The 18,124-nt window shown below is 23.5% G+C and overlaps 1 protein-coding gene across 3 annotated transcripts in view; it reads left to right on the forward strand.

Annotated features, from left to right (window-relative positions):
* The first annotated feature begins 470 nt into the window (after positions 1 to 470).
* The window catches only part of LOC112594218 (diuretic hormone receptor-like), a 72,735-nt gene continuing 55,081 nt past the window's right edge, over positions 471 to 18,124 (forward strand). For all 3 annotated transcript variants that reach the window (XM_025338899.1, XM_025338900.1, XM_025338901.1), the window contains exons 1-5: positions 471 to 609; positions 9,310 to 9,357; positions 9,908 to 10,052; positions 15,451 to 15,646; positions 17,822 to 17,915. In XM_025338899.1, coding sequence (XP_025194684.1) covers positions 9,331 to 9,357; positions 9,908 to 10,052; positions 15,451 to 15,646; positions 17,822 to 17,915 — 462 coding nt within the window. In that variant the 5' untranslated portion in view covers positions 471 to 609; positions 9,310 to 9,330. The remainder of the gene's footprint in view (positions 610 to 9,309; positions 9,358 to 9,907; positions 10,053 to 15,450; positions 15,647 to 17,821; positions 17,916 to 18,124) is intronic.

Genomic DNA, 18,124 nt, shown 5'->3' on the forward strand with positions numbered 1-18,124 from the left:
TGTAAAAAAAAATAGTTAAATATTTTAAATTTAAATATTATAAGTGATAACTCTTCAAAATAAAACATTGTTATATTCTTGTTTTTTGGAGCGATCACCCATCCTAATACATTTACTCGATGTTGCTTAAGTGATTTTAAGACTTTAAGAGTAGTTTAGATGTATTATGTACGTTGGTAGGAGAGAATCGTTGGTTGTAAATATTTCAACATGAACTGTAAATATATTTTAAGATTTTTTTATAATATGCATTTTTTTACTTTTTGAAATTTTAAAAATTAAATCAAAGCTGTTAAAAATGTAAGCCTTTACAGGAGTTTAATTTTTAATACAATATTATAATAATTCATAATTTCGTTTCAACCCGATCCGGGGTTGTAGAAATGGGCGGGCGTTTCGTCGACGTAGTACGCTAGACTCTTCGTCGACTACCGAGGCTGTACAACTAACGCGCACGGTACTTAGAAATATCCACGGTTTCAGTGTGCTCGGCGTTTTCGACTCGTTCGCCCGATTTTCGAGTTTCGCGTGTGCGTAGTTCGTGAATTTCAACTTTATCGTAATTTTGTTTTACGTTTTGCTTATTATTTTTACATGTTATACAAAATGGTGTGTATGCATATTTAATAAATATAAGTGTCATAAAAAACTATTATTTGTAATAAGTTATTAGTTGTTTGTTATATTTTATGGGGATAAAATTAAAGTATATATTTATATTTTGTAAAACATATGCATGTGCATATTAATTATTATGTAAACCAAAGTTTACGTTTTTTAAAAAAAATTTTTTTTTTTTGTAGAAACATTTTTAATTATTTTATTTTTTTAAATAGGTACTCACATGTCTTAATATTTTATTATATACAACAATTTCAATCGAAAACATGCAAATAGAATTTACCATATATTTATATACAAAAATAAAATAAAATATTTACCATTAGTTTTTACTTTTTATAGAAGCTAGTAATACAACACAAGGCATAATTTACTGCTTATCAAAGTACATTAAAAAATACATTTATATATGTGTGTGTGTGTGTGTGTGTGTGTGTGTGTGTGTGTGTGTGTGTTACGGTGTATGTCCGGTGTTGGTCAATGTAGACATACATAGCACGGTTTTGATCCATATTATAGTATAATTGTAATATGTACTTATTCATTTAAATTATGTTTATTTTGTTTTACAAAATTTGTTAATATATATTTATGGTATATCGGTGATAAATATTAAATTTTCTTTTTCACAATGAAAACTGATTTTTAGTGTATACATTTTTTTAAAAATTAATATGCAAATCAATGATACTCAATCTGTAACTGCGAAGAATGACAAAAGCATGTTAGATGGCAGTATAATGAGCGAAACCTTTATCGATATAAAAATATGATATAATAAAAGTTGCTGGGTACGGTAATAAAATATTTTATCAAAATTGCCTACAATTATGTATTATTAATGGTTATTATGATACTGACTTACCCATCATCCCAAGATTACAATTAAATAAAAAAATTTCGATATTACTAATACTTAAAAAAATGGCTAAAAATATTTATTATTAGTACAAAATTAATCAATACATTAACATTCATCAATTGCGAACATTTACAATAACATATACATCATATTAATAGGTATTTTCAACATTAGAATTCAAATATAATTTTTTTCTAATTAAAATTTATTCATTGACAAAAAAAAAATTAAAATTAAAATGCTTTGATATGCTTTATATTATTTAAAAGGTTTTTGTTAGGTACGTATTATTTCGAAAAAAATGTTTGTTTAATTTGAACTCTAAAAAAATAGCAAAAATCACTTATTTGGTAATTGTAAATTACACAGTAATAGTAAATTGCGTCTAAAAGTGTTCAGAAGAAAATATTTTTATAAGAAGTGTACTATATAATTATTTTGATATTATGTCCATTATTTAACTACGGTCATAATAACTAGATATGGACATATGGCGGCATTTTAATGTATGATCTATCTAAAGATTTTTGTTGTTACATGTGATTTATATGATTAATATTTTCTACATTACGTTTACATAAGTTATCATAGTTATTATTTCATTAGTTTTAATTAAATAATTTTAGTTAATTAATAATTTGATTTATTATACCTATATAAAAATAATCAATTGCCAAAAAATTATAACAAAATGATAATATTAGTAAGGGTACATTATTAAATATATATTACAAAATATTATTTGGACAATAAGTCTCTGGTGATTGAAACTAAAAATTAAAAACTATGATATATTTTATTAATATTTATCTTTTTATAATTCTAATTTCTAATAAAAATAAATATGACTATAACTATCTTTTAATTACTGAATGTTTTCTACTTGTTCTGAAGGAATGCTTTGTATATATATATTCCTTACAGTGTATAGGATTTCTTATTTATTGTTTATAGAGATGAAAATCTAAAAGTGGAGTTGCACCGTTTGTTTTTTTTTTCAGTAATACTTTTTAAATATCCCCAAAGGGCAAAATACTCTTGATGGTTTGCGTATGTACTACAGCTATGTGAATCGACAAACTTTTCGCTGTGATTTACTGTCACACGAATTATAATTTTGCAATGTAGAATAAGTCTTCCATAGATGGCTGCAGTTTATAGTTACAAAATTTCTCGCGAAGTCATGATAATAAGCATAGAGATGTATTCAGAAATGTAGCTCTCGAATGCTAATATTTTTCCGCCTCCCCTGCCCTAAGAATTATGTTTTTTTTTTTTTTATATAAATTTTAAATCAAATGATATGAGAGAACACTTTTAATTTTATCGAAGGCGGACCACTAAAAATATCATTGACAAAAAAAAAAAAAAAAATGTAAACCAATTTACATATTTATTTATTAACAGAAGAATAGGCCATGTCAAATAATGTTGTCCTTAAAAGTTTGCTGCCAGGGCGATCGCTGATAGTCCCCGGCCTAATACATCCATGAATAGGCAGTAATATTTGACGATTTTATTTTGAAACAATAAAATATTTGTTTTAAAATGTTTCTACTGCGACAACACAATTTGAATATCTATGGGTTTTAAACATGATTTTCACAATTTATTTTACTTAAAAATCACCACTGATGACCGAATCTATTTTCATTTATGATATAGCAGAAAAAAAGCATGCAAATATATTAGATTTATAGTCTTAATTATTAATTTTTTTAGTTACGTTATTTTCTGGGTCTTCAAGCCATAAGCATTAACTTTACTATGGTACTTATGTTACCCGTATGGACACTATACTACTACCACTGGTCTAAATACTAGTATTTTGCACAAGCACAATACAGTTCTTTACTTATTTATGTACCAAGTAGCCGGTAAATAATTGGCACTGTACCACAAACCATTTGCTTATAGGTAGATTACATGAAACAATACCACCCTAGACACCTACTATTAATTAAATACTAGTCTCTGTTTTAGTTTCTTTAGATTTATTGATAGAGAGTTTTATAGGTTTTATTATTTTTAGTTTATCAATTAAATATGAAACTAAAATTATTATTTTAAAACATATAAATCATAAAAATAATAATTAAAAAAAATGTATGTAAATTATTTTTAATCGTGGAATTATATTTTTTGTTGATTGCATATTTAGCTTTGTATATTCAATGGGTACTAGCACAGTACGTAAATTAATATATAATTAGCAAAATCTATAAGAAATCGTGTGCGCAAATTACATTTGCTTTCGCTTTCTGTTATTTTTAGATCTATTGCAAAATGATTTTAACTATTTCTATATTTATTACAGCTATGAGTCAATTGTATGATTACCTATACTTAATAGTTAAGTGTTTAAAATTTAAGTAGATACGCAAAACTAAGAAAATGGTTATTGTAATTAATAATTATTTTTAAAATTGACTTATATTTTAAGTTATCCATCAACCACAATATATCTTATAGGTATATTTTTATCCTATGAAAACGACATGATAAAATATTTAGTTGTAACTTAAAATTAAAAACATTAGTGGCAAATACAATTAAGAATCAACTAAATTATAGTGTATAATTACAACGTTAATTTACAAATGTACAAATTGAACATGCACTATCTTGAAATGTTTTTTTTTTATATTTGAAATGTTGAAATTTGTGATTTATAGATCTTAAAGTTGTGTAAATTACAATATTAAAGTTGTATATTAATTTTAAACATAAAAAAAGATTTATTCTGATTCATTGTATCTACCAATATGACATTTATGTTATTGAATCATAAATACGTCATTTTAATGTTGTTTAATGTATAATTTTATGCTACTTCATTAATTGAAATGCACATAAATATTAAACTCTACTACGAGTAAATTTGCATAGCATAACTGTAAATGAAATTTAATAGTAAATAACGAAATAACTTACCTGGATAATCAAAAAGTGCCTAGAAAATTAAAGTTTACCATTTATTTTTATATATCTACTGTTCAAAACTTAACACCACAGGTCTATTATAAAATTTGTTCAACTAAGTATAGACATTTAAAAAATATGTTAATATAGTTCTGACAATATAAAGGACATCTTTAATTATTCGATTAATTAACTATTCAATTATTTTTGCAAAGTTATTGACAAAAACATACTAAGTAATAGATTAACTGTGACTAATATCCCATCACTGTCTCACTAAATTAAAAAAATCAGAAAAGTTGTACATTTTTTTAATGCTTAAAGCACTGATTAATTCAGTATATTATTGAAGTGGTGGATTTGATCTACCACTTTAGAAAGAAACCCTATTTTTATTTTACTCAAAGTTTTGTTTTATTTTTAATCCTCCTATTCATACTTAACATCTAATAAACTTAAGCATTTTTTTTTTTAAATTCTAAAAACTTATAATTAGGGACTAGATTTATATGCAAATGCATATATGTATTGGAATACGATTTTTAAAATCTGATGAGAATTTTCCCCGATTTAGATCATTCTTTTTAAAATAACATTAATTGTATTTTGCACATTTTATATATTTCAACGGTTTTACCTATTAAATGGATATTTAATGCATATTAATAGTTTTATAGTGCATATTATTATTTATAGCACATATATTTGTATTTCGTCTTATTTTCTCGTCCACAGCCACATCGATAAAATTACGACTGGTCTTTATTGCCAAAGATAAGATAATATACTCTTATGCAACATAATATGTATAATATATTAATATAGATTAATTTTTGTTTTAATTTTTTATTGGTGTGGGCTAATATTTTATGGATTGAAGATAAAGAATGTTAAATGGTGAATATGACAAAATACTTTTTCATACTTTCAAAACATTTTTATACCTTTTTTAATATTTAATTAATTATTACTTATTTTTTACATAATTTTAAATAAAATATTTTCAATTAAATTTTTAGTGCATATTTTGTAACATATTACAGAATTTTTAGAAGCATATTTTGAGAATTTTTTTGTGTATATAAATCCGGTCCTTACTTATAATTGAAGTTATTTTATGAACATATAAATTGATAATTTTTTAAAATTTAAATATTTTCTTTTAATATGTAAATTATAAACATATTTAAGTTATTAATATGTTTTTATATTATTATAAAGTGATGAAACAATTTCCTAGTTGTACATTTTTAAATTTTATTATTTTTAATATATATTTATTAGGTTTATCTATAATTTTATTAAAATACTGAATATAATAGACATTCAATATATTCGTTAATGTATTGGACATATTTACGATTTTTAAAAATTCTACATATTGTTACTTGTTTTGAACAAAAGATTTTATTCGATATTGATTGTAAAATAAATTAATTTATCAGATGTTTGAGAAATTCTATAATACTTGTAAACATGTGTATTGTATATATTCAATTACTATAAATAAAATTTACATATACTTTAGAAGTTTTTAAAGTAAATAGAAAATTTGATTTTAGCATGTATGCATGCAATACAAATTCTTTATAAAGAAGATAGGTTTAATGGTAAGAAGTAGTAATTGACTTCCAAATACATGTTCAAAAACTGTTATCATTAATTTTAACTTATAAATAATATGAACATTGATTATAGCGTTGTAAAAACATCACACATTATGAATTATTCACTAAAAATAGTCCATACTGAACATTGATTAATTTAAAAACAAAAACTGTAGTACGATATAATAAAATCTAAGTAAAATGTATAGTTAGTTTATTTATAAGTTATCATTATCACTTATTTATAGTTAAATGTTGATTTTAATTTGCATAACTGTGTAGCACACATTATGTATATTATTCATACAGATAATATTTTTATGAATATAAAAGTGTAGTTATTAAAAAAACCGAAAAGGATTCAGAGATTAGATGATGCTGGAGATTTTTCTCGCTTTGTTAAATTCAATGTTGGTAAATTAATTTTATAAATTTGAATGTAACGATAAATTATTGCAATTTAAAAACCCAATTTTAAATAGTTTTCTTTATTTTAACTGTCTATACAAGATTATTTGAATATTTTAAGTTAGGTATTAATGATAATCAACGATCAAAGATTTGAAATATTTATAGTTTAAAGTTTCAACTAAATAATAAATTTAATATAAAGTATATTAATGTTAAAACCTAAAAATACCTAAAATAATAATAATATATATCATTATATTATTATTAAAGTTGTATAATTTTAGTTAGGTATAAAATTGATATTTGTTTTCGCTTTTTTTAAAAACAATTTACTGTTAACAAATAAAAAAAATAATAAGAATGAGTTTAAAATCGTTTTGAATTGCAATCTATTAGTTAATTAGCTTTTGTTAAATATACGTGTTATAAATGGGTAGGTAGCGTAAAGCAGTTTCATATTGCCGTTGAAAAAAAATATTTTGAAAACATTATTTTTTAAACCAATAATATGATGGTATTGATTTTTTATTGAAACTTTATGCTTGAACTGAGACTTTTTCATTATTACTTTATGAAATTTTATTCATTTATTAGTATGCGTAATACGTCGTGAGTAAATTAGTAAGACACTGCTAATATAATGTATAATAAATAACTTGATCGGGTAATAGACTTATTTTTTTTATTGATATGTATTGCTATATTAAAATCATAAAATGTTCTTTTGTTATTAGAAAGAGCAATTTTAGAAATTCTTAAAGATATTATAAATGTATCTAATATATTTTTAACATTTCTAATTTATATTCATTGTTTACGGTTTTAGTTATATAATTTGTTAAATTAGATGATCACGAAAGCATTATGATTATTAAATTATATAGCTGCCAACTTCATTGTTTTGATTATATATTATTATGTATGTTTAAGTAGTAAAATGCATTTTTGTATGTATTTTGATTAAAATTATATTTTAATTATTATTTAAGTTATAAAATACTTATAAATTATTAATTATGTTTAGTTGTTTTTTCATATCAGTTTTGTTAAAATATTTTATTCTTTTATATAATATTACGTTTGTAATTTCAACTGGGAATTGGATGTAACTTAAAGAGAATTTTTTTTTTTTTTGTATCAAAAAGTAACCAAATAAAACTAAAAAAGTAACACATTTTAATGTCAATCAATAACTTAAAATTATTAATCTATATACTTTAAAAATTTCATTTACAATTTTTTTAATATAAATATTTGAGAACATTTCAAGTTTCTTTAAATTTATTTTATATTTACTCTATTTTTGATATGCAATATAAATTAAATACATTTTTTTTTTGAAAACTTATGTTGTATTAATATTACCGTTTTCGTTAGTTTTCCGGATTTTAAAAAAAAGTACTGAAGTTTTTCTGTTTGTGATTATGATTCATATCATAATTTTATTATTAACTGCATTTATAAAAATATTCAGTTATAATTTAATTTAAAATTTAAATATTTTTTATATTTATTGATGTTAAAGATCGCTTTCTAACGAGGTAGATTGTGTTCAAACACATGTATCCCAATAAAAGTGCTTAAAATGACCTTAATATTTTGTTTACATATGTATAGTATGTTTGGTTTTTATAGGGTATTTATCTAAAAATTTTTTGAAATAGTAGGTATAATTATTATTTATATATTGTTATAATTATGAAAGTGTTATAATTTATAAAAGTAATGTTAAATAAAATGTTTTACGTGTTTATGATTGTCTCAATCCAGATATTATAAGATTATTTAGTTGTTATCTTAATATATAGATAGGAATATATATTTTTTTATTAGATGAACCTGCGCTGATAATGACCATTGGGTGATAGTTAAGATATTATACAAATTGTGATAATGATATTTATAGAAAACTTAAATACTAGTTAAAAATACAGTACATAGGAGTTAATCATGTTAAATTGAATCGAGCAGATTCGCGGTAGTATTAAATTTGATTGAGGTGGTATTATTTATAAAACTTCAAAGGTTTATGTTTTGATTACAAAACTTTTTTATCGCTTTTTAACTATATTTTTCATAGTATTGTTTTTATTATGATAATTCATAGTTAAAACTAAAAATATATCAAACTCTTGTTAAACTAGAATTATAATCTTCTAAATCCATGATAGTGGTTACTTTAACTATACATACTTCTGTATACGGCATTTAATATTTTTTGATCCATGTATATTTATGTATAAAGAAAATTGGCTTTAACATTTTTAAATTTAAATTTTGTGCCTATGCATCTTCTTTAAAGATTTTGTTCCAATAGTATATCATAAAACATTTAATTACTTGTTTTAATTTAGTTTTAATATTCATCCTTAATATTACTCGTATTTTGTTTCTAATACAAGTTCTTTACTAATATGTCAATTTTTATAATTTATTTACTATTTCTATAAAGACAATTTTAGTTATAATTTTAAAAACTAATAATTAATAAAAATATTGTTTCTTGTTTTAAAAATTATATTATGTTTATGGTAATAATGTAATTTGTTTAGATTTCTTTACCACAATGGCTGTTGTTTTCAATTCTCAAAATAATAAATATATAAAAATATCTTTCTAGAATACATTAGGTACATACATTTAATAAACTGTTACAGAAACGATTTTTATATGTTTTTAAAGTTTTAATTTAAAATATTTTAGTTACCTATTTGGCACCTCTTTCATAACCCTGAATTAATAATATCCATTGATATAATTATACATTAATATTGAATAGTTATTTTTCTAGTAATGGCTTTATAAATTACAATATATTTTGAATAGTTGACTACACTATATTCTTTAAAGTTCTAAGTTTATAATTTTCAATTTATTTTGTTTAAGGAATAACTGAAATTCAAATTGATGATGAATTTCACTACTACGAATAACGTGAGTATAAAATAAATAAATAGTTTAAAAATTTAAATAATTATGTTTATTGTTCAAATTAAATATCTTTTTAGGTGTTTTATTTTATCTTATAATTTATAAATGAAAATTACAGTGGAACCTCGATAACTCGAACTTCTATAAGTCGAATTTTTGATAACTATAAAGAATGTCTTGGCCCCTACTTTATAACATATCATATGTGTAACCTCTGTAAGTCGAATTTTTGATAACTTGAATTTTTTTTCGCCCCCAACCGATTCGAGTTATCGAGGTTCCACTGTAATTACGTATTTTTAAATTGATAAATTAATTATATTATATATTTGTATTCACTAGTGGGTTATGGTAAACGATGTAGTATATTAATTTTAAATTTTATCATTTTATGTATACAAAATAGTTTTGAATGAATAGATGTACTGCACTTAACATAATATTATGTAAATATTTTTATTACTCATGAAGTATATTATATGTTCATTTCTATAAAAAATTATGTTTATTTTTTTATACACTAATACAATTTTTTTGGAAAAAATCTATTTAGACTTGTCCAACGGAAAAAGTACTAAATCCTGGTTGGTGTCCTAGTCATTGGGATCTATTGTTATGTTGGAAAGCTTCGAAACCTGGTACTGTAGTTTACCAAGCATGTTTTGATGAATTGAATGGAATGCGTTATGATACATCACGTAAGTAATATTATTTAGTTTTATCTTATTAGATATAATATAGTACAGTTGAAATGAATTACATCAGAAATTTTGTATCCACCTTATAATTTAATTACATTTTGTTGTTAATTGTTTTATAACATTGTAATGATTTAAATGGACTTTCTTATTTATTAAAATTAAAATACATTAGAACAATACATTTATTTTTATTACCTTAATTTATTTTTTTTCCTATTAATAATTTGTATTTATTATATAAATAAATTAACGTTATATATTATTCAATTATTTAAATATATAGTTTAATGATACAATTATGACGAGGAAAATAATGTATAAGACTTATGTAGTTAGATTAAATTTTAAAACATTTATCTTATTTATAACTTTATAACCACGTAGGCACTTTTGTACTATACTGCTTAATATTCGTGAATAACTTAATTTTTATTTTTTCATATTGCTGTTTTGGCATCATCGTACATCAAAAAGTTAAAAGGTGGACGTGTGTCTTAATACAAATTGTAATGACTAATGACGCTGTGGTGCCGAACGCCAAAATGACGCACGGGTCTACCATGCGCATGCTTCGTGATATTGAGTTTTAAAAAATAAATATGTAGTTTACTATTAGATTTAATTTTGATTTATTTTAATGATGGATAATATATTTTCTAGTATGAAGTCAAACTTAGTGTAAATTTTGTGAGATAATTCTACTTTTACGTGCGATACCACTTTGCGCGTATATTTTATCAGAGATGTTCCTTAATATAACATTTTTGATTATAATTGTAGTAGTTTTATATTATAGCTTGTAAGATGATAGAAAAAAAAAATGTTACGTAATAATTATTTAAAATATACTTATCATATAATATAAACTGATAATGTTATTAATTGTTAAGTTTTTTAATTATTAATATTTTTTTCATGATTGAAATTATAGGAATTTTAGTGTATTAAGAAATTAAATTTTTTTTAGTTACAATTGATACTTTATAGGCTATGGCACATCATATAAAGTTATTTGATAACATTATTGTTCGCTTATTATAATACTCAAGGTGCATTATTATTTTTATAAAATTGAAATAATTATTGTAAATATTTGTTTTATTAAAAATCATTCAATATCGAAATAAATTTTTTTTTTTTTGATTAATTGATTTGATTAATGATTTTTTTAGCTGTTATAACATATACATTTCAGTTCATTTTTTTGCTGAAAAACTCTTAGTTTTTGAATTTTCATAGTTATAATTATATATAGAAGAAAATGAATAGACATATTATAATATCATTGGGCGTTACATTAAAGCTGCAATTTGGAAGTACAGGCATACAGCTATACTATTTATATCACTATATGGTAGTTTTTTTTACCAGGTAAGCACTGTAGACGTTTTTGTTAAACAGAAAAAAATGTATTTCTCGTTTTTGTTAAAATTAAACAGCTTATGAAAACATTACGTAGTGTAATAGAAAACATTGTCATTTTCGAAATGCCTTACTTTTTGTTTAAGTTTAGTGGTTGTAGAACATTTCCAATGCACACAAAAAATATCACACTGATCTACATTTTTTTTTTTAAATTAGATATATTTATGACAATCAATTAGTTATTTATTTACAATTAATTCATAATAGTGAAAAAATACATGAAAGGAAGTCATATAGTTTGCTGCGGAAGTGCGGCTGCTGTTTATCCGAATCAGGATACCGAACTAATATTTCGTTTTTAGTTAATTTGATTCGGCGATCGTAATGAAGATAAAACAAATCTGTTTATTTTTTACCTAAATATTTATTTAAGTTAAACGAAACGCTGAATTCAGTATATATAGAAATATAATTTTGTATTGATGTAATATGAATAGCTAAGTCGTTATAATTGTTTTAATATCACATATTTTAAATATTTGTAATAATAATAATAAAAAAAAAAAAAAAAAATAATGGTACGTTGTAGGCATTGAAGGTTCATACACGTTTATAGGTTACACGAGAATACACGAGAACTACTATATGTCTGTGACGTGGTGAGAATAACAGTAGGAAACGGAGTGAGTGATCGACTTCTGCCGCCGACAGTATGTGGTACGCAATGCGATCACTCGTCTCACTTTGTGCTGTATTTAAATATGACGGGGAGTCGACAGGTGACTTCGTTGTGTCTTATCGTGGTGGTTGAAAATTGTTAGACAGGTCATTATAGTGCTTATACATTGAAACTATGAATACTTAAAACTATTGCGGACCGTGTCAACTTAAGACAACTGATTATTTCAAATTAATTAAATTGTCATGGCATGGCACTGTTTCTATTCGAGTCAACTTTGAGGAATTCCAGAAAGTATGTTTGAAGCTAGATGACTTATTACATATGATGTATCAGCTGATTGACATTTTAATGGAGTTTTACATTGAAGTATTTGATAACAAATGTAAAAGTTTGATTGATTCTATAGAATTTGATATATAATCTTAGATATTCTTATGCGATTATCCAGGATGCTCAAGCAATTAAACAAATTCAGATTTTTTTGAAGAATTGAAAGCTTTTTTATTAGAATTCTAAGCGGAATCTTAGTGTTTATGGTATATTATGTAATAAGCATATAGTAGTTATGGAAAAGTCTTAGTTGAAAGAAAAGCTTAAGAGATAATAGAATTTCCATGTGGTTTTAACAGGAGAAGTTTTCGATTAAGTTTCTTAAGTTTCTTGCATTAATTTTTAAAATAAGAGATTAGGTAGTAAGTTAATTTTTATCCAGTATTTGGCTATACTATTTAATTACAGTTGAGTGAAGAATGATGGTGTTTTTAATTTTTGTGGTGTCTTAGTGTGAAAGCAAAAAATGAAAATTTTGATTTGTTAATTTGTATTTTATAGTTATTAAACCATTGAAAAAGAGTGTCCCGTTGAGAATTAAATTGAAAAATTGTGGGTGAAATAATTTACAGCAGTTGATAGTAGGGCAATACTGTTTGCCTAAATTTTAAGGATTGAACTATTTTCTGATATGAAATCTAGAAAGTATACAAGAAAAGAGCAATACCTACCACTATTAGAAATACATTAGAAATAGATAATTGTAATAGCGTCTGCAGTGGGTTTCTGGTAAGTAAAGTTTTCCACTTTTTACCAATGTTTGTATGAAGTATATTTTTATAGTTAATGTTAAAACTATGTATTGCCCTTTCTCCAGTTTCCGTAGGCATTCTCGAATAATTGTTTTGAGTATCTATTACTGCAGGTTGTGATAAATTTTAAAGGAGCGATTGTTTAGACAAGATTTTTGTATGAGATAACTTGATTTTATACTTGCGTTATAATATTAAACAACACACAAAATATAAATATAGTTTATTTGTAAATATGGTTGAAATTATTATTGTGATCACTGAGTTATCGTCAGTCGTCTTACGCGGTGACGTATTCTAACACGTGATAATAAATATTATTATATTATTATTTGTATGAATATTATTAGTGCATAAGTATATATAGCGAAAATACCTTGTTAGTTTAGGCATCTAATATCTAAATAGTTTAAATTCTAACACGAATATTCCATGTTTGTTTATTAAATTGTACAAATACAAAAAACAAAACTGAGGAAGTTGTTTTGTTGTATACACTTTGTAATTGAAAAGATCATTTATTGTAATGTATGTCTTAAAACTTAAATTAATGATAAATTATTATTGCTAACAAAAATTATTCTGAGATGAAACAGCGTGTGTCATCTTCTATTTCCAAGCATATTATATAATAGGTATATTTAAATTACTATTGATGATTTTCATCGATTGCAATCCGGGAATTCATACTGTTTTATGCCATTTAATTTGTTTTATATAAATATAAGTATAATCAATAAATATATTATTGAGAATAATATAATATTTGTGATTAGTATTTATTGATATAAGTGTCAAACGGCTTTTGCATATAACAGTATAAAATTATACATAACATTAAGGTAATTGTTAAACATTAAATTACATAAGTGATGTAAATAACAAAAGTAAATATTAATTAAAAATAAAAACACAGTCAAATTACAAATATTGAAGGCCATATATCAACATTATTATTATTTAAACTGCGCATAGTTCTAATAAAATTATAATTTGATAAAAAAGTTTGAATAGAAAGTTAGGATGTAGAAAAACTCAGTGGATCTAGTATTGATAGTAGGAACTTTTAGGCTTATACGTTCAGGGAGCCGCGGAGCATAAATTTTACTCTGAATTAATTTTAATAGGAAGGTTTGATTGACCCTTAGTCGCCTGTCCTCAAGAGAGAAGAAATTAAGGGTTAAGTCCCCCAGTTCACCAAGAATGTTAGAAATAATACATTTTAGAAGAAAGCTATTCTGCACTCATTCAACTAGTTTTATTTCACTTATAAGATAAGGACTCTAAATTATTGACCTAACAAAAGTATTGAATGATGATTGAAGGATACCACAATTGATATTGGAAAATAAACGAAAGAAAAGCTTCACACTATTAGCAAAAATAAGTAAACGAACCGAAATTACATTGTTAAAGATTGAGTTAGTAAAAAGATTAAATAGTAGTGGGGATAAATGTCCACCTAGCGAGACATTGGAAGAAACCTTGAATTTATTTGATGAAATATTGAATAACCTAACATATTATTACCATCTGTCCATCAGATATGAATGAAACCATGACAAAAGAAGAAAACCAATACCCAGCCTATCCAGTGTGTATAATCAATAAATAAGAGAGGTATAATCAATAAAATCAAACGCTTTCGTGAAGTCGGCTCTATCTCTAAGAATATCGCAAATAAAAAAAGAAAAATTTAAAGAACTAATTATTGTGGAATGACCAGGGGAAAAAGCCACGCTGGTCCATTAACAATGTAAAGTGAAGAGCACGTTCAATGTTTTTAAGCACTATGAGTTCAAAGGGCTTACCATTAAAAAAGATTTTATACTGGTCTATAATGTATGACTTAAGTAGGATCGTCAGATTTTAAAATCGGTGTACCTAATACGTATTAGTTTCATGATATAATTGTTTAAGCTTTAAAAAATTTGGTAATTTACACTAAATAATTATAATACAAGTCATAGAAATTACATATTTTTATTTAACTCTTAAATTTTTATTAATTTTCTTGCAATAAAAACGGGGAAAATGTTGAAATTCATCAATTTAAATTATTAGTTTTTATAACGTTTTTGTAAAGTTATTTTTATATATAAATTACTGATCATATAATTTTTTTTTACTATGATTATCTGATTTTAAATACTTTGTTATTTTAATTTCACAGAAATTAATTTAAAATAGGATATTTGATTTATTTTATGATAAATTGTTGTATGTACATTTAGTTGGAGTAATAAAATTCTATTATTTTTCACAGAAAATGCTAGTCGCCGTTGTAAATCGAATGGTGTTTGGGAAAATTCTTCCGATTATATGAATTGCCGACCTTTGGATACAAATAATCCATTATATCCAGATCCATCGATTGTATACACATCATACTTTTATTACGGTGGTTATACTATATCATTAGTGGCATTGGTGGCAGCTGTTTCCATATTTGTTTACTTCAAGTAAGTCTATTAAGTGACAAAATGAAAAATGTATTAAAAAACTTAATTAATAATTAAGAAAAAAAAATATAATAATTATCAATTATTTTTTTTTTTTTATAAATTACGTAAAACTAAATATAGGATAATGTTGTGTATCCTATAATAATAAACTAGCAGAACTAAAAAGTGCTGGTAAATTATATATATATATATATTTTTTTTTTTTTACTGCACTAAAATTTTTTATTGAAAAAATAATTTTTAGAACTAAATTGCTTCATTGATTTCATCCATGTGGTTCAAATCTAAAATAAATGTTATCTAGGTATGTATCAAAGTATAGTGCGAGTTACTTTGTTTAATTTAGATCCTGTCTAGAACTCATAATGTATTGATTTTACAATAAACATTTTTGTTTCGAAAAACATGAACATTTTTATGTGATTTTTAAACTTGGAGTCTAGAAATACATTTAGTAACATTATAGATTAAAATGTGGATAAATAAATTATTTTTAAATTTTTGTTTATCAAATTTTCAAAGTGCTTTTCTTTTTTTTAAATCATAAAAAATTGAAAAGTTAAAGTTAAGTATACTTATTTTAAGAATTTTAAGATAAATTCTAACGATTCATGGATCATTCAAAATCCACACTAAGTCGTTATTCGAATACTATGATTTATCATTGCTTTTAAATTTAAAGATTTTCGCTCCAGTAGTCCATCTTACTCACTCTCGTATCTTATCAGAATTTTTTATTTATTTATTTAAATTTATTTTTCACAGCATTGAAGAAGGCTACAAATGTATGGTTGTGATTTTATTTTATTGTTGACCAATTTTATTTTGGTTATTGTAAGTGTTTTTATGTTATTTAAATTGTAATATTGTATCAATTATAATATATATAATATTAGTTTGTTCTTACTCGTATACTTACACATTGACTATTGACCACCTAAATAATAACTAAATAATTATTTAATTTATTATTTTTGAATTTCTTGCTACTATGAATGTTCGTGTAAGTTTTGATTTATACTAACTTTACAATATAAGATATTTATTAATTATAAAATAGCAATGGTTAGGTTATAAGTGCTCGTATTTAGTACAAACATTTATTGTACAATGTTTCTTTGTAAGTAGTTGAGTATGGCATATGAGTCTTGGATTCAAAATGCAATTTCAAAATTTAGTTGAAAAGTTTCTCATTAAAAAATATTTTTTAAATCCCCGTTATAAAATTATGAAATTTTAATGCGTGAGATTTATTTATTTATTTTCGTTGTTTAGGTAAGTATTTTACAGTCTACCTGCGTTTTCTGTATTAGATTGAAATATGTGATTATGTTCTAAAAATTAACTTGGCAAATGATTCTGTTTTATATTTGTATTTTCGAAAGTTTAACCGTATCAGCTAAAAACAACAATACCTTGTAGTTTAGTTGTATTTTGTTTAGCTTAAAAAATGCTGAGAGCGTATAAATGGAATCTTGTATCTAATATTTTAATACTGCTTCAAAAATACCTTTGTGTTATAAAGAAATGGATTTTTTAAACTTCAAAGGTATAGCTTTTCTACTCTTTTTTTTTTTTTTTTTTTTTGATTACATACGAGTACATGCACCATTAAAACAGCCTTCTAAGCTATTTTTGTTTTGATGAATATTTCTATTAAACAAATGAATAACCATAGTTTTACGATTTATATCAATCAACCGAATATTTAAACAATGACACTGATCAGTTGCTTAAAATAATACAAATAATATGATATAGCGGTAAAATATACATTTAAAAAATATATACTATACATTATTTTAACTGTGTAAAATAGCTTTATAACTATTTGAACTTCGAGAATATTGATACAATACGATGAGATTTATAACTTATAGCCTATAGGTAGCCAGGTTTTAGGCTCATGCATATTTTAGAAATATTTTCTGTAACTATTTGAGTTATTTATGTCAATAATAATTAAATACGAAAAAAAAATTGTATTATTTTATTATTATTTAAATTAAATTTCTACCGAGTGAATTGTTCACAAAGTTTATTTTTTGTCCACTTCTCATTACCACATATTATTTTATAAATTTAACTATATACTATAGTTAAAAGAATTTAGAAACTTAAATTATATTTAACATGTATTTATGTATGAATAAAAAATATTAATTTTTTCAGAGATTTACGGTGCTTAAGAAACACAATCCACACAAATTTGATGTGCACTTATATTCTATCTGACTTTACATGGATATTGACATCAACCCTACAGGTTTGTAAATAATTTACTAAACAAAAATTTTCATTAGTTGTGTTTTTAATATTTCGTAACAAGTTATTCATTTATAATTTTTGATTTAGAAAGTCAAAATGTTTAACTGGACTATATAAGAAAATGTGTTTAATATTATCAAATCGAATGTTCAATTGCTATCAGCCTAGATATTTAAAATCAATAAAAACATAACTAAGAAAATTTTT

The sequence above is a fragment of the Melanaphis sacchari genome, unplaced genomic scaffold (genome assembly GCF_002803265.2).
Source record: "Melanaphis sacchari strain LSU unplaced genomic scaffold, SCAv2.0 Contig221_pilon_pilon, whole genome shotgun sequence".
NCBI classification, from domain to species: Eukaryota; Metazoa; Arthropoda; class Insecta; order Hemiptera; family Aphididae; genus Melanaphis; species Melanaphis sacchari.